This window comes from Siphateles boraxobius, unplaced genomic scaffold (genome assembly GCF_051911475.1).
Source record: "Siphateles boraxobius isolate OS27281-9 unplaced genomic scaffold, OSU_SipBor_1 22, whole genome shotgun sequence".
NCBI lineage: Eukaryota > Metazoa > Chordata > Actinopteri > Cypriniformes > Leuciscidae > Siphateles > Siphateles boraxobius.
Genome location: NW_027508833.1, coordinates 8,857,244 through 8,881,605, shown reverse-complemented (window position 1 = coordinate 8,881,605; position 24,362 = coordinate 8,857,244). Strand labels below are relative to the sequence as shown.

At 38.2% G+C, this 24,362-nt stretch overlaps 1 protein-coding gene across 1 annotated transcript in view; it reads right to left on the bottom strand.

Moving 5' to 3' along the window:
- eipr1 (EARP complex and GARP complex interacting protein 1) overlaps positions 1-24,362 on the bottom strand; it is a 60,190-nt gene that overhangs the window by 20,446 nt on the left and 15,382 nt on the right. The window contains exons 4-5 of the mRNA XM_077238588.1: positions 20,890-21,046; positions 5,426-5,525 (exon numbers count right to left, since the gene is read on the bottom strand). Of these exons, the coding sequence (XP_077094703.1) occupies positions 5,426-5,525; positions 20,890-21,046 (257 nt within the window). The remainder of the gene's footprint in view (positions 1-5,425; positions 5,526-20,889; positions 21,047-24,362) is intronic.

Genomic DNA, 24,362 nt, shown 5'->3' with positions numbered 1-24,362 from the left:
TCCATTTTAATTATTGGAATTTTATTTAACCATTAAAATGTAACCCAGAAAAATTTAAATGGAAAACACTGGAAATTTGGGGGATTTTTTTTTTTTTTTAAAGGGCCGTATGCATTGGAATACAACACAGTAGTACATGGTTATGCTTTAGAAAAAGGTTTGGTAACACTTTATTTCGATAGTCCACTTTAGACATTCTACTAACTATAAGTAACTTTGCAACTACATATTAACTAACTCTTATTAGATTATTAGTCGACTGCAAGCTTGATCTGTTAACACTTTATTTTGATGGTCCCCCAACAGATATTCTACTGACTAAAAGTAATTTGGCAACTACAAATTAACTTATTCTCCTAACCCGAACCCTAACACCTAACCATAACCTAACGCGCTTATGGAAAATAACTAAACTGGAAGTTCACAGGCTCTATCTTAGGGAATTAACTGTTTCTCTAAATGAACTCCTGAAGAGTGCTAGAACAAATTACTTCTCTCAGCTATTATCCTCTAATAAGAAAAAACCCAAATTCTTGTTTGATACTATTAACTCTATTGTTTCGCCATCTGTTTCTCCAATTGTGGTGCTTTCTCTGTCAAACAGTAATGTGTTCCTTAACTTCTTTGTTGAGAAAATTAAGGATATCAGAGCTAGCATTTTACCACCTTCTGCATACACGGCTGGCACTTTGGCTCTTTCCTATCCGTGTTTCTCCTTTAAACTTGTGACATTATTCGATGTTATTACTCTACTAGATAAGTTAAAGTCCTCTTATGGCCACAGTGATGTTCTTCCGACTATGCTGTTTAAGCACGTTTTTGATAGTATTGGCCCCTGTGTTGTAGAAATGATCAATACTTCTCTTTTAACTGGTGTGGTTCCTGACTTTTACAAACATGCTATTGTTGAACCTGTTCTTAAAAAGCCCAGTTTAGACCCATTGCAACCCTTGAATTATAGGCCTATATCTAAACTCCCTGTCATGGCAAATATTCTAGAGAAAGTGGTAGCAGAGCAGCTTAATACTTTCTTAGAGATAAATTATATTTTTGACAAATACCAGTCAGGTTTTCGTAAAAGACATTCTATGGAAACTGCACTGGTGAAAGTTTCAAGTGATATTTTGATGTCAGCTGATTCTGGGAAACATACAGTGTTAGTTTTGTTGGACCTTACATCTGCCTTTAACACTATTGATCACAATATTATGCTTAATAAACTTCAGGATCTATTAGGGATATCTGGATCAGCTCTGAAATGGTTCTCATCTTACCTTACTGGTAGAAGCTTTAGTGTTTTTATAAATCAGAACATGTCAGATACTGCAGGTTTATCGAGTGGTGTTCCTCAGGGTTCTGTCCTGGGACCGATTATTTTCCTTCTGTATATACTCCCTCTAGGACAGATAATAAGCCAGTTTCAGGATGTCTCTTATCACTTGTATGCAGATGACATTCAGTTATACTGCTCTTTTAAGCCTACTGAGTTATATAAACTGTCATCTTTAATCAACTGTCTGAGTAGGATCAAGCAGTGGCTAAATGACAACTTTTTAATGCTGAACTCAGCCAAGACTGAAACTTTAATCATTTCCCCTGAGTAGAGCATCCCTCAGATAAAACAACATATCGGTGCCTTAGGTTCGTCTGTTCAGCCGAGTCTCAGGAGCTTAGGTGTTGTTTTTGATGCGGCCATGTCTCTGGAGAAACACTCGAAAAAACTTATTAAAAACTGTTTCTTTCAATTAAGGAACATTTCTAAGATAAGAGCCTTGGTCTCAAAAGCCGAGTTGGAGATGAACATTCACGCTTTTATTTTGTCTCGTTTAGACTATTGTAATAGTCTTTTTATTTGCCTTAATGAGAAAGATCTTTGCCATCTCCAGACCGTCCAAAATTCTGCTGCTAGGCTTTTAACCCATACGAGTAAAAGGGCACATATTACTCCAGTTTTGGCTTCACTTCATTGGTTACCAGTGAAATTTAGAATGCACTTCAAAATTTTGGTTCTAACTTTTAGAGCCCTACAAGGACAGGCACCCCCATACATCTCTGACCTGATACAGCTGCGTACGTCCTCATGTAGTCTGAGATCAACAGGCCAGAGACTATTAGTTGCAGGGCCGTGCACAGACATTTTGAGGGGCAGTGGCCTAAACCAAAAAAAGGGGCACTAAGGGGGTGGTTGCTTGTTAACAAATTATTCAGTTATTACAAAATATACAATTAAAAGGGAAGACAGCACACGCTCAAATACATTTTTGACGTTATCAAGAGAATACTCTAACCAGGGGTGTTTTTCATACCACTTCGTCTACAGAGTCTGCCAACAACAGAAAATTGGCACACACACACACCCCCCCCCCCACCCCCCACCACAACCGTCTGTACACAACCGTCATATAATGATAAAAATCCATCCAGTTTTTTTTTTTTATCTCCTTATTCCCCTGTCTCAAATCGAGCCATTTCACCGTGCGACGTCACACGGCGCATGGCGCCCCTCCCACGGTTGTTGATTGACAGCAGTGGCTGAGTTTTGTTTACGATGGGAATATTCCCCACGATCAACGTAAATGCGTTCATGTTTGCGCGAATCATTTCTCACCAGACTGCTTTTTAAACGAGGGTCAGTATAAAGCTGGTTTTGCTAAGAAGCTGCTCCTGAAAAAGGAATCGGTACCAACTATTCGTGTTCCTGCTGCACCTCCTGAAGAAGTGAGTATAACGCTTTATTAACCTTTTACGATACACATTAATCTTTGCAAATCGCTTGCACGCTTCACGATGAATGTGGCTAATGTTTACACTCAGGGTACATTACGGCATGTATTCTATGTAACGTTACGACGTTCTCAATATAATTCATAATCCCACGTTTATAATGAACAACGCGTTATGGTTATTGTGTTATTACAAACTGTGTACGCAGGTGTTATAGTTAACGTGCTAACACTAAGTAAAACATAAAACATTTTAGTACTGCACTAAACATAAACATACAACACATTCTTAGGTATCCTTCAACTACTGCTAGAATCATTACTGACATGACAGGACATGTTTCAGTCACGATAGTTGTACCGAACACTAAGATAAAGTTACGCATCACTGACAAGCCTACATTTACCAAAAAAAAGTTTTTCAACATAAATCTGTCTACGAACTAACCTATACAGTAAACACAGTGTTTGTATCCCACTACTCTACCCTGACAGTACATACAAAAATAGATCAAAGTGACATTACGTTAACCAACCATTCAGAAACGTCCTGTTCGAGCCTTAATGGTCAAACTTCTTCGGGGCCGTCATCTTGTTCCGGGTCCGACTCCGGTTCAAATTGGTATGGCAACACTGCAGATGTGTCCTCAGAGACTCCCTCTGCCATTCTTTCGCCAAAATATACCATCAACTGTTGTCAAGGCAACACTCCACGTGCGTTGTGTCAAAAATGCCCCAAAGAACAGAGGGGCGGAGTCAGCAAGCTCATTATCATTTAAAGGCATATACACTGAAACGGCGTGCTGAAAACAGAGCTCTTTTTGAGCAGGTAAAATTAGTGTTTTCTTAAAATACTAATGAGAATTTTTAATAAAAGTATATTACAAAGTTTTCATTTAGACCCTAAAGATTCATATTAACTTGTACAAAATTGCCATTATATGACCCCTTTAAAGAAGCTTTTAACTAGACTGTAGGGTGTTTAGGCTGGTCTAATGTGTATGTGTGTTTAATTTGATTATGTGCTGTAAATGTAGTTATAAGAGTTGTGAATTATTTCTTTTGTTGTGAAGCACTTTGTCATTTTTATCTGAGAAATGTGCTATACAAATAAATTTTACTTACTTACTTACTAACAGTCTACTACAATCTACTAATACTCTAATGAGAGTTAGTTGACATGTAGTTGCAAAGTTACTTATAGTTAGTAGAATGTCTAAAGTGGATTATCGAAATAAAGTGTAACCAAAGGTTTTGCTTGCTTTTTTAAAATGGAAGATGGCAGATCAACCCAAAGGCGGCGGGCTTTACCATTACTGATCACAGAAGCCGAAAGGGGTGTAAGGGTACGAATACATATCGCTACACCCCTAGAAGCCGAGCATGATTTGCAGCAAAACGCTTTAGTTTTAACAATCAAAAATAGAGATGTAAGATTTAAGTAGCTAAACATTTAATATTTGGCAACTGAATTACGAAAGAAATGATAATATCTATGGATGTAAACAGGACCCATTTTCAGCATAAAAGGCATAAGATTAAGAATGAATGTGTGCGTATTGCGATGAATTTAATGAACTTCGTTACACTTTCCTAGCCTTTCAGTAAATTCACTTATCATCCTTGAACCTGCACTAGAAAAATGAGTGGCGTGGTTAGGAAAGTCAATAAGCCTATGAAAAAAGGCACAAAAAATTGCAAATAGATCAAATGCATTACTTTATAATAAGGGATAGTTCTTTAAATATTTTTCTTCATAAGTCTCATTCTTAATTTTCCATTACCATTAATTTCTCTTTTGACAAGAAACCCCTACGTGTCTGCAACCTTTGTATGTCAATGGCAGGGTTTTTATAGTTAACGACCTAAAACTGTAAAAAAATACAAATAAATAAAAAAATATTTGTTAACTGAAATAAAATATAAAAAATGTGTTTATAATTTTCATGTTTAAATTGATGCACTAAAACAACTAAAACTGAAATAAAAAATGATAGACTATCTATAAATCTAAAGAGATCTATAAAATCTAATTAAAATGACAAAACACAACAAAATTACTAAAACTTTAACAAAAATAAAAATAAAATGGAAAATATAAAAAATAATTCAAAATATTAATAAAAAGTATAATAGTATCTCAAAGACACTAAAATAACATAAAATAACTGGTCTGTGTTCATAATTTAAATGAATAGTTCAAAATTGAGGTAAAAATTCTGATAAAATTGTGTATAACATTTATATTGGCCATGTGTTCACTTTTTTCAATAACACAGGCGGAAATGATAAAGACTGGCATGGTTTTAAAGCTATTGTTATACAATTTATGCCCTCCAGAAGTCTTACAGTGAGTGAATTTAGCTTTTTTTTTTTAAGAGCTTGACAGCTGGTCACATGCTTTCATTTTATGAAAAAAAAGCATTAACATTCTTCGAAATATCTCTTTTGTCTGTGTGTGTCTGTGTATGTGTGTGTGTGTGTGTGTGTGTGTGTGTGTGTGTGTGTGTGTGTGTGTGTGTGTGTGTGTGTGTGTGTGTGTGTTCAACAGAAGAAAGTCATAGAGATGCAAACTTTAAATGAGTTTCACTGTTATGGAACTGAGCATGATGACTTTTATTGATATGCAGTGTGAGTGTCATAGCTGCAGTACTGAAAGAAGGCCTGTGAAACACGGCAATTATGAAAATAATGAATCTCACCGTGGCCTTGCTGGAGCTCTCCTGAAGGTCCCAGAGAAGCACGTGGTTTTCAGCCAGAGATATCACACGCTTTCCGTCACCCATGGGCTCCCATAATACACTGCAGGAGACATGAGAGAGGACATTGTCGATGGCTGACCACAAATTAAAGCCATTTCAAGGAATTTACTGATTGAATGGTGCTCTTTGCATGTTGTTGATAAGGCTATGAGGTGTAGAGCAATTAACTGAATTACTCAGTCTTTTATCTATTATCTACATATGTAGCTATCATTATCATTAGCTATCCAGACATCAGATGCAGTACACCGAGACACAGAAAACATCTGTGTGAGAGAAAACAATTGGCAAAGACAAGTTAAAATGTCATCTGCAATCAGAGTATTTCATATGGATATAAATCACTAAGATTGTATTTACTATAATAAGACTTTCCATACAGACCAGTAGCACCAGAAGCATATATTTACATACATAACTTATTTCTGTTATATATATATATATATATATATATACATGTGCTGGTCATATAATTAGAATATCATCAAAAAGTTGATTTATTTCAGTAATTCCATTCAAAAAGTGAAACTTGGATATTATATTCATTCATTACACACAGACTGATATATTTCAAGTGTTCATTCCTTTTAATTTTGATGATTATAACTGAGAACTAATGAAAACCCCAAAATCAGTATCTCAGAAAATAAGAATATTGTGAAACGGTTCGATATTGAAAACACCTGGTGCCACACTCTAATCAGCTAATTAACTAAAACACCTGCAAAGGCCTTTAAATGGTCTCTCAGTCTAGTTCTGTAGGCTACATAATCATGGGGAAGACTGCTGACTTGACAACTGTCCAAAAGACGACCATTGACATCTTGCACAAGGAGGGCAAGACACAAAAGGTCATTGCTAAAGAGGCTGGCTGTTCACAGAGCTCTGTGTCCACGCACATTAATAGAGAGGCGAAGGGAAGGAAAAGATGTGGTAGAAAAAACGTGTACAAACAATAGGGATAACCGCACCCTGGAGAGGATTGTGAAACAAAACCGATAAAAAGTGTGGGGGAGATTCACAAAGAGTGGACTGCAGCTGGAGTCAGTGCTTCAAGAACCACCACGCACAGACGTATACAAGACATGGCTTTCAGCTGTCGCATTCCTTGTGTCAAACCACTCTTGAACAAGACACAGGGTCAGAAGCGTCTCACCTGGGCTAAAGACAAAAAGGACTGGACTGCTGCTGAGTGGTACAAAGTTATGTTCTCGGATGAAAGTAAACTTTGCATTTCCTTTGGAAATCAAGGTCCCAGAGTCTGGAGGAAGAGAGGAGAGGCACAGAATCCACGTTTCTTGAAGTCCAGTGTACAGTTTCCACAGTCAGTGATGGTTTGGGGTGCCATGTCATCTGCTGGTGTTGGTCCACTGTGTTTTCTGAGGTCCAAGGTCAACGCAGCTGTCTACCAGGAAGTTTTAGAGCACTTCATGCTTCCTGCTGCTGACCAACTTTATGGAGATCCAGATTTCATTTTCCAACCGGACTTGGCACCTGCACACAGTGCCAAAGCTACCAGTACCTGGTTTAAGGACCATGGTATCCCTGTTCTTAATTGGCCTGCAAACTTGTCTGACCTTAACCCTATAGAAAATCTATGGGGTATTGTGAAGAGGAAGATGCGATACGCCAGACCCAACAATGCAGAAGAGCTGAAGGCCACTATCAGAGCAACCTGGGCTCTCATAACACCTGAGCAGTGCAATAGACTGATAGACTCCATGCTACACCGCATTGTTGCAGTAATTCAGGCAAAAGAAGCCCCAGCTAAGTATTGAGTGCTGTACATGCTCATACTTTTCATGTTCATACTTTTCAGTTGGCCAACATTTCTAAAAATCCTTTTTTTGTATTGGTTTTTACTAATATTCTAATTTTCGGAGATACTGAATTTGGGATTTTAATTAGTTGTCAGTTTTAATCATCACAATTAAATGAAATAAACATTTGAAATATATCAGTCTGTGTGTAATGAATAAATATAATATCCAAGTTTCACTTTTTTTTAATGAAATTACTGAAATAAATAAACTTTTTGATGATATTCTAATTATATGACCAGCACCTGTATATAATCTGTGCATATATAAATCTGGGTATATATAAACATAATCCCGGTCAAAGACACATTTGAATTCCACTGTATAATTTGATGAATAATATGCAGGCTTTTACTTTAAAGTCACTCAGTGGTGAAAATCAAGCTTTTAATGTTATATGTCTATGTGGTGTTTTTAAAATGCTTTAAGACAAACCATGTGTAAATTCATAAGTCGACACCATTGCTGAGTATTTTCTCCTTAAAACTGCAGTGAACCAAAGACAGTCTCAAAAACACGGTTTGAAATCGCTGGTGTTTCTAACTCACAAACTATCTTGTAACCAATCAGATCAACGCGTGATCGTCAACGAGTGGATCGCTGAGCTGCTGTGAGTGAGTGGAGGCAGGGCTCATTTGCATATGCATAGAACCACGTATACTAAATGAGTCAAGGGTGTAGAGCTTCATTCAAGATATTTTAAGGCATGAAGAAAAAAAATACCAAGGAAAAAAGTATACAAAATATATAATTTTGGTGATCAAAGATGAGTGGGATAAAGGGATAAAATGATTTACTACAGGGTGACTTTAATTAAAGAGATATCATAGAGAGTCATAATACAATAAATTAATTTAATGTTTCAACTCTGTTGGTTCCTCTAAAGGCTATGACGATTAACAAAGATATTTGAAATTACTCTCAATTAGTGTGACTGCTTCAAAGTTGAACACATACAGTACATCTGGGCTAAACACGACTAATGAAACAACAACAAAAGGACTTAAAAACAATAAAAAAAACACCTTTTGACTAAATATTTTGTTCATCACTAGACAAGAAACACAATGCTACTGAAAAATGTGTAGTAGTTTCACTATTTTTAGTTAACACTGACCTGCATTGCATGTATAAAACTAACCAGGAAGAAGTGTATATGTGATGCTTGGGTAAATGGTAAATGATTTAAGTTTGATCTGAGGGAAGAAGGCAAAGAAGGAGGAGAGGTGTTGCCAGGGAACCCATGTGTAGCAAATGGGCACAATATAAAAGGTGTGCAAGCATCGACTGGCCTCCGAACATCGCAGAGATTACTTCATCATTACTGAAAGTATTGACTGACCTATATAACACAGTTTGGTTTTGTTTCTACTAAGGCTCCAATTGATCTAGCAGCAGTGGCTCTGATAACCCATCACACAACCATTAGCCTCTCTCACGCTGCCATCACTGCTCGCTCAGCACGTCCTGTGCACAAAATCTCACAAATGCTCCATTGGCCACAAAGTGCTCAATGGGCATTGATTAAGAGGCGTCCACCAGCTTTCACAATGAAGCGGTTCTATTCTGTGAGACGAAAAACTAAAAACAAACATAAAACACAGGAGGTGACAACAATTTTGTAAATTTTTCATTGATATTTTGTCTATTTTCTTCAGGGGAGCCTAAATTGGCACGTTTTCAAAACAGGCACATATGTATTTGAGAGAGAGTACAGAGAAAGTTTGAGAAAGGCATGAACATTCCCTCCGATGCATTTTAACACTAGTCTCACATCGTCAGAATCTTGACTATTTAAATAACATGTACACCAACAATGACAATACTTTCTTTTTTCTGACATATCGGGGCAGGTATGCGTGGATTTGTCTTTGGAAACACCAAGGATAATGTGTTATTGTTTTCAGCAAGAGCCATTGTGAGAATCGGGGATATGAGAAAGCAAGAGATGTCATTCATCTTAAATAGCCGATATCACAACAGCAAACACACTATGAGACCCTCATTACACACAAAGAGACAGACTCCTGAATCCATACAGACTATATAAATGCATTAAGTGTGAATATAAAGGTTCATAAAATAAACCTTTAATATGATCAACGTTATGGACCATATTGCAGCAACCAACAGCATAGTTATTCTGCTTTATGGTTTCTATTTCATGACTAGTTTGGTGCAAATCACATGTGCTTTGATCACATATAAAAATGCCTCCAAATCGACTTATACCCAACCTTTGGATTATCAATTACATTTGGGTCTCTTCACAGTATCTAAATACATTACTTTCTCTAGCGATGTCATTAAAAGCCTGCCAAACGATTACTGTCACCACACAACCCAGCCACGCTGCTCTGATCAACATCATTCACCCTCACACAGGTACGGTTTGAATCTTGAGGGGTTTTCAGCTTGATAATACTTTCCCTTCTCGTGGTTCCTGTCACGGCCAATGGGCTGAGGGCCTTGAAGAAAAACTGTTGTGTAAATCACAAACAACCTTACCTAAATCCAAATACACTTTGCCTGCCAGCCCTTTTTCAATAGTCACTGGCAAAATATTCCCCTTGAATATTTTCCTAGCATGAGCTTCTTCCAAATGATCCACCCAAAAGAAGGATGCTCTTCTTTGTCTCAAAGACAGAAGAATGTCTAGTATCAGAGAATGAACTTAAGTCCTTTAGTCACTTCCATTGAGACCTCCCAGTCATGTACAGAGGCAAAGACTTGGTTTCTGGTCCTGGCTGTGTACCAGCCCCCTTAAAAATTGGAAGCACGCTCCAGCCTCCCCACCCCAGCATGGGTATATTTGGGTATCTGGCATCCTTGTACAACATTACCTTAATCACTAAAGATTTTAAGGGCAACCGTAGCTTCATAGCTCTGGTGAAAGCTAGTAACCTGCTTACCCAACCACATACACCAACAACAGTCAAAATACCCTTGGATGCCATGCAGGCCTTGTGCCTTCCAGGCAGACATGACTGGTCGACTGCTCTCAATCAAACTTGAAGCTTGTGGCAGGTGGCCTGAACTGCTGTTGTGGCCTTGAGGCTGCAGCAGAACCATTAAGGCCATTACCTTTACACACAGTCCCCTTGTCCTACTGGACAAGGTGGGTAGACAGATTTTCTAATTGAAAACACTTTATTATTCACTTTTTTCTTAAAGGGCCCCTATCATGCTCTATTACAGGATCACAAGAATAGATTTACACAAATCTGTTAACAGGCTGACATGCATCAAACTGCATAGTTCAGAAAGCAGTCGTTAGAAAAATTGTGAAAACACAACAAATGGTTGTTGTTGTACAGCCGAGGAAAAATGTTAAAATACATTTTAACCATTGATTCTTCAGTTCCTCTGAATGATGTTTTGCCCTTACAGTAAAACAAACAGTGTTTACTCATAAAGATAAACTCTTTCCAGCTTTATTACTACCTTTGCTTGAAGGTGAGCCAAAGTACTCAGCAGGCAGACATTATGGAAATATGTTACATGGTGATGGAGCTACATCAAAGAAAAAATGTCAGCACTGGAAGAAGCAGTCAAGCAACAGGAGGTGACAGTAACTGTAAGTGTTTTTGCATCTTTTTCTCATTTGATTTTAGCACAGTTGTAGTTACAAGGAAACATTGTTTACTGTGATCGCGTGCAATAGTAGTGTTGGTGAAGTCTTGTTTGTTCTCGTTTGTTCACATTGGTAAACAGTTTCGGTAGTGAGGCGTGTCCAGTTGAATTCAATTACAAAATTTAAGGCGAGTATAAAATCAAGTAATATAGCGCGGCAGACCTCTTGTTAAGTCCTCATTGTGTGAAGCCCGAAGGGTGTAAAGACCAGCGACTCTACCTGCACGACTCCACCAAGCAAGGACACCGACAAGGCACTTGAGTATATTTTTCTTATTATTTCCTTCCTCTTCTACAACTGGATCTCATCTTTCTGTCTGTGACCTCTCTTCACTATGTGCTTCCAAATCCCTACTATTACTAACACATGTAAATCAAATGTCACACGTAGGAGGTAGTGCAATCCTAACAACCTGCGTACTTTTCATGTGTCTTCAAGTACATTACTTTCTTTTTATATCGGCCTCTGGAATTGCCTTCCTTGTCTTTCTAATATTCAGGTCTCAGCCTACTGGCCCTGACTGAGACCTGAATCAGACCAGAGGACACTTCCACCCCTGCTCCCCTCTCCACTAACTTCACTTTCTCACACACCCCTCGTCTGACTGTTAGGGGTGGAAGTACTGGTCTGCTCATCTCCAACGATAATAAATTTTATCCTTTACCATCTCTGTGTCACAACAGCTCAGTTGAATCATATTCAATTACCATCACCATCATATTAAAATCCATCTTGTAGTTTGTTTATGTCCCCCAGGTCAACTTGGCAGTTTCTTGGAGGAGTCTCATCCTTCCCGTGAGGATGGTACTCCTCTCGTAGTTCCTGGAGACTTCAACATCCACCTAGAAAAGCCTCAGGTTGCTGATTTCCACACTCTGCTTGCCTCATTCGACTACAAACGAGTAACTACTTCGGCAACTCACAAATCAGGTAACTAATTTGAACTTATTTACACACGCTACTGCTCCACTGACCATACACTGCACACCTCAGATCACTTTCTCCTCACTCTTAACCTCAACCTGCCTCAGGACACAACACACACTCCACCACAGGTCACCTTTCGACAAAACCTACGCTCACTCTCACCCTCCCGCCTATCCTCTTTGCACTAATCAGCTCTCAACACTAGATACTAACAGTGCAACCGATGTCTCCACTCTAACATGGTGATTGGACAACTTCTGCCCCCTTTCCTCCAGGCCAGCCCACGCCACACCCTCTGCCCCCTGGTTATCTGATGTTCTCCGCAAACATCGTTCTTAACTAAGGGCTGCAGAGAGGAAGTGACTCAAATCGAAAAATCATACTGACATTGGTCTGTATCAATCCCTCCACTTTTCCTTCTCTGCTAATGTGTCTACTGCTAAAATGACTTACTATCACAAAAAAATGAATAATTCTTAAAACTCTTGCATGTTTTTCAAAACCTTCTCCTTATTCCATTCCATATTCTTCATAAATAAAACAACCACCATCAGCGGCTAATTTGCCACACCACAAACTGACACACGCACATCTTAACAGCTAACACATACACATTCTCCCCTCCTTCTCTACACTCTTGGAGGCAGAAGTCTCCAAACTCATCCTTTACAATCACCCTACTACCTGTCCGCTTGATCCTATTCCCACTAATCTACTTCAAGCCATTTCTTCCTCAGTTGTACCCGCACTTACTCATATAATCAACAGCTCTCTTCACACTGGCACCTTTTACCAAAGCATTTAAGCAGGCTCGGGTAACCCCACTGCTTAAGAAACCCACTCTAAATCCAGCACATCTGAAAAATTACAGACGGGTATCCCTTCTTCCAGTCGTTGCTAAAACACTTGAACGAGTTGATTTCAACCAGATCTCTTCCTTTCTTACACAGAACAGCCACCTGGACAACAACCAGTATGGTTTCAAGAGCAGACACTCAACTGAGACTGCCCTACTCTCAGTTATTGAAGCTCTGAGACTGGCATGGGCAGCTTTCAAATCCTCAGTTCTCATCCTGCTGGATCTGTCTGCTGCGTTTGACACAGTTAACCACCAGATCCTCCTGTCAATCCTAAAGATGGAGGGCATCTTAGGAACTACAGTCCAATGGTTCAAGTCTTACCTCTCATGTAGGTCCTTTAGGGTGTAGTGGAGGGATGACGTGTCTAAGTTGCAACATCTAGCGACTGGAGTGCCTCAGGGCTCAGTGCATGGAGCACTTCTCTTCTCCATCTACATGTCATCACTAGGATCTGTCATTCAGGAACACGCTTTTTCCAATCACTGTTGTGTTGACGACACACAACTCTACCTCTCATTCCAACCAGAGGGTTCGACGGTAGCTCATCCTACTTGACAGACATTTGTTGCTGGATGAAGGCAAGAACCTTCAACTAAACCATGTGAAGACTAGGGCTGGGTACCGAGTTATGGGCTGTTACTACCGAGTATCGAAACATGTCTTGTTTTTCGGTACCAAGTTTCGGTACCTAAGTGGTTAATCGCATCAACGTCTGTGAAACAATAAACATGCAGCATGATTGGCTGTGGCGGAAAAACACTAGTTTACGCGGCTGCCCAGCGACGTGGCTCGTCGCACGTGAGGCAGTAGTGTTTGTGTGTGTGTGTGTGTGTGTGTGCGTGTGTAAGCGTCCAACCCAGATAGATAGAAAATATGTGGAAATGATCAAAAGTGTACCTATGTACCCGACTCGATGCCATAAGCACACAATGCAATATTTTCGACAATATAATTGCTGCCAAGACCGGTAACACAGGAAATCTGATAAGGCACTTAAAAGCACACAGAATACACTCGAGAGTAGAAAGTTTATCAGCCTTCGACAACAAGAACTGGAGCGCGTCACATATAAACCAAAACTCAGCGTATAGGATACTTGCCTCACAGACATGAGAAATAGTTCTATATATGTTCAAAATATGTCTACTTTTAAACGAAACAATTAGAAATAAATAGTTTGATTACCTAATCCATATAGGCGCGCGCGCATTCACTACTGCAGGGATGACGAGTCAGCATCGCAAATTCGCAATATTAATCTTTGCCAACACGTTTAGTAAACACTTGTTCATTAATAAACAATTAAAATATCTCCTTGCTATCGTTTCCCGACACATCCATAATCATTAGGCTACTTTTGCCAGTGCTTTAATTGCGCAAACTTCATGTGTGCTGAGCGTGAGGCATATATCCCGCACCCCAGTAGCCTATATTTAATTCAATTCACATTCACATCAATTCAGCATTTTTCACAATACATATCGTTTAAAAGGAGCTTTACAGAAAATCTATGTGTCTAAATTACAATTTAGAGTGATCTGTTATCAGGGGGACTGTGTGTAATGCACTTCAATTAATTTTCATTCAGTTTCATTGTTAAACAATGCATTAAGTTAAGGCAGAAACAATGAGCTCGTTGAAGTTAAGAATACATGTTGTTAAATGATTAGGAAACATAGAAAACTTTAGCATTGGTGCTTTTTTACAGATTCAAAATATGAGTGTAAAAAAGTCAACAAACTGAAAAAATAAAAGTTTTTTTTTTAGGTAATGTTATATTGATAAAATTGGTATCGAAAAAAGTATCGTTCAGGAACCGGTATCTAAGTCAAGGTATCGGTATCGGTATCAAAAATTTTGTTACGATACCCAGCCCTAGTGAAGACAGAGCTGCTTGTGGTCCCGGCCAATTAAACACTACACCACAACTTCTCCATTCAGCTAGGTCCTGCAGATTTGCCTTATACAACTTTAGGAGGATCAGGCCCTTCCTATCAGAGCATGCTCCAAAACTCCTTGTCCAAGCGCTTGCTCTATCCAGACTGGACTATTGTAATGCTCTCTCGGCAGGCCTTCCAGCATGCACTGTCAAACCTCTGCAACTGATCCAGAATACTGCAGCTAGAGTGGTCTTTAATGAGCCGGAGAGCACGCGTCACTCCTCTCCTCACAAACTTGCACTGGTTGCCAATTGACCTATGGCTAAGCCACGCCCCCTCCACTCACTAGGACAAACAAACAACATTCGGTGACAGGCGCTATATTTAGTTATGATGAAGAGGAGTGAAAAGGCTACATGTTTTGCTAAAAAAACCCCACAAAGTTCCCCAGTAGAAAGTTGTCTAAAATGTTACGCTTCAATATGTAATTAATGGTTCATGATCAAATTAAATATGTACAGGTCTAAGTTGGATACGTTTCCAGGACAAGCCTTTTTATCACCTTTACCAAGAGTACCTCTCCGTTAGTTTGGTGCTACCGTATTTGGGGTATTATACTCATTGGGGATTGTAGGCTACTGTATCACGTGCCGTTTGAACTGACGCGCTACAGCGATCTGTCACATTTAAAAGCGCCAAAACGTTATTTATTGTGTGAATCTCGTAAATATATTGACAGAATCTGACAGCTGAGAATTTGTTCCGTATCAAAAGTAACCTTCTCTGTCTTGTCTGTCGGTGTCAGTGTCCTCTTAACACAATTTTTCTCTGCGTGAGAAAATAGATGTGTGGCGTGAGAGTGTGTGAAAAGGGTCGATTGCGTGAGTCTCACGGTGAATGCGTGAGAGTTGGCAGCTCTTGCCTAACGTTACGTTAGAGATGCTAAAGATAACGTTCAAATACGTTGTTGACTTACCGTAGAACAGATGTAGACATCCTTGTTTAATTTATCCACGTTATGTCGGTATTGTGGTAACTTAATCCAGAGCAGACACTTAAAATTATCTCAGTTGAGATGTGGCTTAATTGGGAAAGGGTAAAAAATACACACCATCGCCCAGCCTCTCGGGATACCTAGTGTCGAAGTTGCATGTACTCCATGCACACCGTTTGACCATTTTAAACTTAAAAAGACAAGAAAAAACATATAAAAACGAATGAAAACTGACTAACTGCAATGCATTTCAATGGACATGGAAGCAGAGAATGTCCGAGTGTATTGGGAGCTATGCGCACTGTGATTGGCTCATCGCGTTTGGGGGCGTGGCTTAGCCATAGGTCAATTGCCGCTCGCATCAAATTCAAGGCATTGGTGATTGCCTACAGAACCACCACTGGCTCTGCTCCCTTTTACCTAAACTCATTACTCCAGACTTAGTGTCAACCAGAAGCTTGCGTTCTGCAAGTGAACGTCGCCTTTGGTGCCATCTCAAAGAAGCACAAAATCACTTTCACGGACCTTCACCTTGACAGTTCCCTGCTGGTGGAATGACCTGTCTATCTCAATCAGAGCTGCTCAGTCCGTAGCAATTTTCAAGAAACGACTGAAGACGTTTTCTTTTTCTTTTTCGGCTAAACTCAGCTAAACCCCAAACTGGGAAGGGTCACATCACTTGCATATTGTTGTCCTATTGGTAGTTTAAATGCTTCTATTGCTCTCCTCATTTGTAAGTCGCTTTGGATAAAAGTCTGATAAATTATTAAATGTAAATGCACACCAAGCAGGAAAACAGCTAGTTTATTTTACTGTAACCTTTGTGCTTTCTCCACGTGCTGCTACTCTGTGGTGTCTGCATCCCTTTCTTCCTCTAATTACTTTTTTTTTTTTTTTTCTTTCTTGATGCAAATGATTCTAGTATACATGCTCCGATTTAATGTTGAAAATATCTGTATTTTTACCTCTGGGCCAGAATGTGTGACACCCTCTATTACCTTGCTCGCCGATTCTCTTTGTGACCAATGGACCAAGCTCGGTGCCGCAGAGAGGTAATGACAAAATATCTATCTAATCTGAGCCAGTATCAATGCCTCCTCTCCTTCTCCTCCAGGTTTCTACTGTTAAAATCACTTACTACCAAAAGAAGGTTATTAGCACTTTGGACACCCACAAATTATTCACATTATTCTCCTTTCTCCTTTGTCTTCCCACTAAATCTCTGACTACTGATGACTTTGCCACATTTTTCACTGATAAGGTAATGACCATCAGCGACCAGTGCTGTACACCACACATCCACAACCAACCCCCATCTTTCATTCTTCTGTCCTCTCACAGTCTAGTGTGTCTATATTATTTAATTTCAGCTGTCCGAAACCTACAGCCTATACCTTACACATAGGCCCATTTTTCCTAAACAGGTCAAATTAGCGTAAGAGTATAATTCCAAAATAGCGCCGATGGGAGTGAAAAGTTCTGTGTGTGTTCTACTGACGACATGCAAATTAAAGAACACAGACGCAGCCAGATCATTTGCATAATGACCAACACAATCTACCAAGAGCAGCACAAACTACTGCCTGGTTTAAGACATGCTTTTTTGGGCAGTAAATAATGTGCAAATACCGGTAAACTGACAAGCACAAACCTTAGTAAATCACCTTGCATGATTCATTTAAATAATCTCCTACCATAAATTTTGTGTCTGAAAGGGAAACTCCTATTTAATGCATATGTAACAAGGTCAGCCTTGTTAGAAATGACATCAGGAATTTGTGAGTCAATTAGTCAATGTTCAATGTTCAGATATTATTATTTTAAGAAATGTGAAGCATTCTAGCTAGGGGTGTGCACGAATATTCGAATTTTCGAATATTCGATCTTTAATTATTATTCCAAAAATAAAATACTATTAGAATTTTACTACGTTGCTTTGCTGGCCGTAAATGCCAAGGGGGTAATCCATCAGCCGGAAACTGAAGTCTCTCGGGGGCCGCCATTGTAGCAGAACTTCACCTGCTGTTAGCATTCCATTGACTCCCATTCATTTTGGCGTCACTTTGATAGTGAATAACTTTACATCTGAGGCATCCAAAGACTTCATTTGTCCATCATTTATTTCTAAAGAAACACGACAATGTATAAAAAGCTCCATTACTTTGTATCTTACGTTATGGCCCCGTAGAAGCCGTTTTTGTAAAAATAGGCTAACGATTGCGTCATAACCACGTGACTTTCTGTCGCACAACAGAGGAATTACCGTATAGACAGGAGGAGAAGCTCTCAGACAATCTTTTACTGTCTATGAGGCAATCGGGGGGACATAGAGGCATAAAGTCAAGGGAGAAGCCCATAGATAGAGTCCATAAAAGCAACAGGACAACATATTTCAACAACGTTTTTGAGGAATTAGGTGATTCAAATTTGTCTTGGCACAGCTACTAGAAGATTTAAAACTATCAGACTGTCGTCAAGCTCAGTTTGAGCCTGCGCAGTACGCTCAGCCATCAGGAAGTGAGTGCTTTAATCGGGCTTCAGTTTTCAAGTTAACGTAGTGTGATTGCGTAGAGCTACGTCACAAGTAGGCTCACTATTGGCCACGCGGGTCATGTGTGTTATGCGTGTGACGTACAACAACAGAAGCTTCCGCTATTATACTAGTGAACTGACTCGAGGCCCACAGAGAAGGAAATGAATAGTTGAAATAAAGTTGTTATTTTAGTGTTTTTTTGCGCACAAAAAGTATTCTCGTCATTTGATAAATTTAGGATTGAGCCACTGTAGTCACTTGGACTATTTTAACGATGTCTTTAATAACTTTTCGGGGAACAAGTGTCAATCCCTTAAGGAGCCAATGGAGGAGTGATCAAGCTCTCAGGTTTAATCAAAAATATCTTAATTCGTGTTCCGATGATGAACGAAGGTCTTAAGAGGTTGGAACAACATGAGGGTGAGTAAATACTTACAGAATTTTCATTTTTGGGTGAACTATCCCTTTAAACTTAAAAAAAACATATTTTTCATTAAACATCTTTTAAATAAACGAATATTCAATTTTTATGAGCTTGAATATTTGAATACAATATTTTTGAAAAATGCCCATCCCTAATTATAGCTCATCTTTTGTGTCCTGTTCTGTAAAAGTTATGTGTGGAGGAAGGGGAAGGGTGTGCTTTTCTGAATGTGTTTTCCCACTATCTATTTGCCTACATTGTTTTGAACTACGCTGTCTTTTGCAGTGTGTTCATTGTCAAACTTTTAAAATTAGTTTGTTTAATTATTAAAATCACCATTATTTTCTATGAAAAAGTTAATAATTGTATTTTATTAACAAAATATTTTAGTTTGTCTTGTATATTCATTTGTATTATTTGTATTATTTTTATTAGATCAGATAACATTGTAAGCAGTCATATGTCATGTTACAATGTTCCACACTTATGGGGCATGTTGTCACATATCACATCCATTATTTTGGGGGAAATAAAGTAAAAAGTATAAACTGTAACAAGGCCTCATAATTGTACTTGACATGTGTGAAATTAATTTGGGGGGAAAATAAATACTTTGAATCCCAAGTGGATTTACACAAACTGAGAAAGTCTAAATGTGTCAGGTTGTGTCCAACTCTCCCCTACATACATGTAACATGTAGTCTGGAAAAACAATATATCAAATGCTCGAAAGTTGAACAAAGACAAAGACAACAGATGAAAAACTGCCATGTTGCTCATGGTCATTGAAGCCTTGGCTAAGAAATGTTCCATCATTACAGTCTCACTTTAGAAGAGCTACATGTGGGTTATTCAGGCTTTATTGTGATTCTAGCATACTAATCCATCAGCAGGCTATTGTTTATCAAACACTGCATTTTTATAAGGCGTCCCTGTTATAGTTCACACATTACAGTTTGTCTAATCAATCTGGCAACTGCTGTTGATGGTCCCAGGGCGGTATCCACTGTCCCCTGTCAGACGGATGAAAGATGGGGGAAACGAGGTTACCAGGAACATCTTCAATCAAGCATTTTTTGAGGCCAGAGTAAAAGGCTGCTGCAAACCTCATTCATGCTTATGCATATTTAAACTTGCAAAATGTTGCACCAAGTTTGGCCCCAAAAGACACAAGTTCTGACATGTCTCGCAACTGATTGAGACATGCAATGAGTGAATTTTGCTGTCCATTTTAAACAAAAGTCAATTTTGGTGGTATTTAAAAGAACAGCTGGGTCATTACCACATCATGGATGAAAGTCAGATGGGTTTAGAACATGATTTTGGTAACACATTATAAAAACTGCATTCTATGAAACCTTAGTTAAGCATTAGTAAATAGTTAATTCATCATTTTATAAAGCATTCAAATAGGCATTAATAAGCAGTTTATAAATACAGATACAAAAGCTTTATTCTTTATTAATAAGCATATCTATAATGTGTTTAATAATTGTATTTTCATACTTTATTAATGACCAATTTATCATTTCTAAATCATTACATTATTGCAAACCAGTTATTTAGGAGTTGTCAGTGGTTCATAAGATCATTTAAAAAGGGCAAGTAAATAATTAATAAACTATTTAAATGTACATTTATATATCTTGACATGTAGTAATAGTTAATCATTGTTAACACATGCTTTATTAACATGTATTCCTACTGTAATTCATGATTGATTCAGGTAGTTATTCATAGTGATTCAGGTAAAACATTTAGTAGATGTCAGGTAACTATTTTTGTGAGCTCATCTTTGGTGATAACTTATGCCCCGTAAAGCTTTTACAAAGGAGATTTAAAGCAATCTTTGCATGCTTGGCCTTTTATGTTGCAATTCAGCGAGGCGGAGATTTGAATTTGTTGAATTTTTTAGCTTAAATGAAGCAAAATTCCATTAGTATGTGCAACTCCCTCATCTGATGGATGTGAGTATGATGGCCTGCCATTTCAAAACACAAGCTAGATTTTTTTCTTTATTCTGTGTTGTGAATTATGGTGCATGAAATAAAGCATGCGGGTTTGAGACAAAAGAAATAGGCGGAGGTTGAAAATAAAACCGAATGGATGGGTGCAAGAAATACAGTGCAAAAAGATTTCTGTAACATCTAGAAAAGAACAGAACAATAGATTGAAGGGAGACAGAGCCAAAAATGCTGCAAGAGACGGAGACAAAGCGAGGCAGCGAGAGAGAGAAATGGAAATAAAAGCCATGACGAGAAGGATAGCAAAGCTAGGAAAGAGGGAGGAGAACGGGGAAGCTGCAGGGCTAAATCGATAGCGTGTGGCGTACCAGGCCGCGCTGCCGTGGGCCGTGTTGTCAAGGTGACAGAGAAGCTCCAAGGTCTGCGGGTTGTTTGATGAATCGTCGGGGGACTCGTGGCTTCCTGATTCCCATTCCGGGGGCATCCTCCACACCGCCGCACATGTGAGCACACGACTCTCAGATGCTGCCCGACAGGAGACACACACACAACACACTGTCAGAGTCTCACATAAGCATGCATATACACAAAACACGCTTAAAAACACATACATGACATATTCAATTCAATTGTAATTTGAGAAATAAAATAAAATGCACACCCATTGATAAAAATCATGTGAATAAATTTGATCGTATTATTGGAGCGTTAATGAACTATTGGGTCATTTCTAATGTATTGTTCCTCTCTGGATTGTCTTCCAGCAGCACATGTCATAATAAGCCCTAATATGCCATAAGAATAAAACGCGCTTAAAAACACATGCACAAAATTCACACCATCACATATACATCATGTGAATAAATTTGAAGATATTTTTGGAGGGTTAATGTATGGGTTATGATTATGGTTTGTTTATAATGTATTGTTCCTCTCTGGATTGTCTACCAGCAGCACATGCCATAAGCATAATAAGCCATAATATGCCATAAGCATGCAAATACACAAAACACGATTAAAAACACATGCACAACAGCTTCAGCTCAAATGTAATCTGAAGACCACTGAGTGCAGAACAACCAAAATAAAATAAAAATGCACACCATCACCTATATAAATCATGTGAATAAATTTGGACATATTGGAGGGTTAATGTACTATTAGGTAATGATTATGGGTAGTTTCTCTGGATTGTCTTCCAGCAGCACATACTCTGATGTGCAGTTTTGTTCTCTGAGAAGCGTATACTGCCTCTGGAGGCCAGATCACTCATAGCACTTTTCATTTCACACACTCATCTTTCAGATTGTTGAAGATCAGTTTATATACAGTACCTGTCAAAAGTTTGGAAAATTACAATTTCTTAATGTTTCTCTGAGAAGTCTCTTGTGCTCACCATGGCAGCATTTATTTAAGAAAAAATGCAGTAAAAGCAGTCATGCAGCTGTAGCTGTTTTCTATGTGAAAATATTTTGAAATGTAGGCTTCTTTATTCCTGTGATCAAAGCTGTATTTTCAGCATCATTACTCCAGTCTTCAGTGTCACATGATCCTTCAGAAATCATTCTAATATGATGATTTGATACTCAAGAAACATTTCTGACTATTATTATCAATGTTGAAAACAGTTTGTGCTGCTTAACACTTTTGTGGAAATGATTCCATTCAAACATTTGTGGTAGGATTAAAAAAAGAGAGAAATACATTTTTTGTTCTTAATTTATAATGCTAAAAAGATTTCCATTTAATAAATGCTTTAATAAATGTAATACATAAATGTAAAAAAATGCAAATAAATTCTGTTCTTTTGAAATTTCTATTCATAAAAGAATCCTGAAAAAAAAATCACCATTTACACAAAATTATGAAGCAGTACAACTGTTTTCAACATTGATAATAATGATAATAATAATAATAATACATTTTTTTCAGAGGAGAAAATTACATATTAGAATTATTTCTGAAAGATCATGTGACACTGAAGACTGGAGTAATGATGCTGAAAATTCAGCTTTGATCACAGGAATAAATTACATTTTAAATCATATTCAACATAGAAAAGTTATTTTGATTTGCAATGAAATTTCGCAATATTACTGTTTTTATTGTAGGCTGTTTTGATCAAATAAATGCAACCTTGGTGAGAAGATGAGACTTCTATCAAATTTCCAAACGTTTGACAGGTATCAGGTTCTTACAAACACTGATCACTAAACGACAGATTTGGAAATATTGAAATGACCATAAATCAATTACATTATAAAATAAAAAGGTTCGATTTGTTAACAGTAGTTAACATGAACTAACAATAAAAAATCTTTTTAAAGCAAATATTAATTTTAGTTAGGGTAGTTCATTTCAACATTTAATAATACATTATTAAAATTAAAAGTTGTATCAGTTACTATTATTTTATGGACCTGAGCTGACCTGAACAGTTGTGTGTTTTATTAAGTAATGTTAAAGAAAAAATAAAGAAAGAATAAATACTGTAACAAATGAAATGCTCATTGTTAGTTAATGGTAGTTACTGCATTAATCAACATTAACTAATGGGATCTTATTGTAAAGTGTCATCAGGAAATAAGCAATTAAAAGCCAGTGAGTGAGTGAGTGAGTGAGTGAGTGAGTGAGTGAGTGAGTGAGTGAGTGAGTGAGCGAGTGAGTCAGTGAGCGAGTAAGCGAATCTGTGAGTGAGTGAGTGAGTGATTGAGTGAGTCAGTGAGTGAGTGAGTCAGTGAGTGAGTGAGTCAGCGAGTGAGTCAGTGAGTCAGTAAGTTAGTCAATGAGTGAGTGAGTCAGTGAGTGAGCGAGTCAGTCAGTGAATTAGTGAGTCAGTGAATGAGTGAGTCAGTGAGTGAGTGAGTGAGTGAGTGAGTGAGTGAATGAGTGAGTGAGTCAGTGAGTGAGTGAGTGAGTGAGTGAGTGAGTCAGTGAGTCAGTGAGTGAGCGAGCGAGCAAGTGAGTGAGTGAGTGAGTCAGCGAGTGAGTGAGTGAGTCAGTAAGTTAGTGAGTGAGTCAATGAGTGAGTGAGTGAGTCAGTGAGCGAGTAAGCGAGTCAGTGAGTGAGTGAGTGAGTGAGTGAGTGAGTGAGTGAGTGAGTGAGCGAGTGAGTCATTGAGCGAGTAAGGGAATCAGTGAGTGAGTGAGTGAGTCAGAAAGAGTGTTCTTGCTTCCTCTGGTGTAATGGGCGCTTTGGGAGATGTCCAGAAATGCACATCAGCACTTTCTGCATCAGCCAAAAAGTATACAGCTAGTTATGGGTTACAGATAAAACCTTTAGGCAATACTTACACATTTACAACAACATATGGTTTGTGCATTCTCTGAAGTATTTTTTCAAAAGTTTATTACTCATCATGTATAAAAAAATGAAATAAAATAAAAAACCTGCCACTTGTGGTTGCCATAAATTCACTATATTCACTTATAACCGTATTTCATTAAGTGATACAATATTCAAGGTTTCAAGGGAGGAATATAGAGCTCGGGATCGTTAAAGCAGTAAGTACGTTGCTGTGTTTTGGGAGCAAGCTGTTATACTGATGTAGCTGCTGTTAGCCAAATCAGCATATCAATTCTCGATTAGCAATGTCACCTCGTTTATTCACCTAGATATTGGTGGATAGACTAGGTTAGTGTAATACTGACAAGCTATGGCATAATTTGTACCTTACACTTCTAGAAAGCATCAGCCTATAGACACACAAATACAGTGGAAATTTCTAGCTAGTCTCCTCTGTACTGGACCTTAAATGGATTTCTGTTGCTAAAGCTGTAGCTCTGTAGCTTAAATGTTAAAATGCTTTATTATTACTAATAGCTTACATATTATTATATT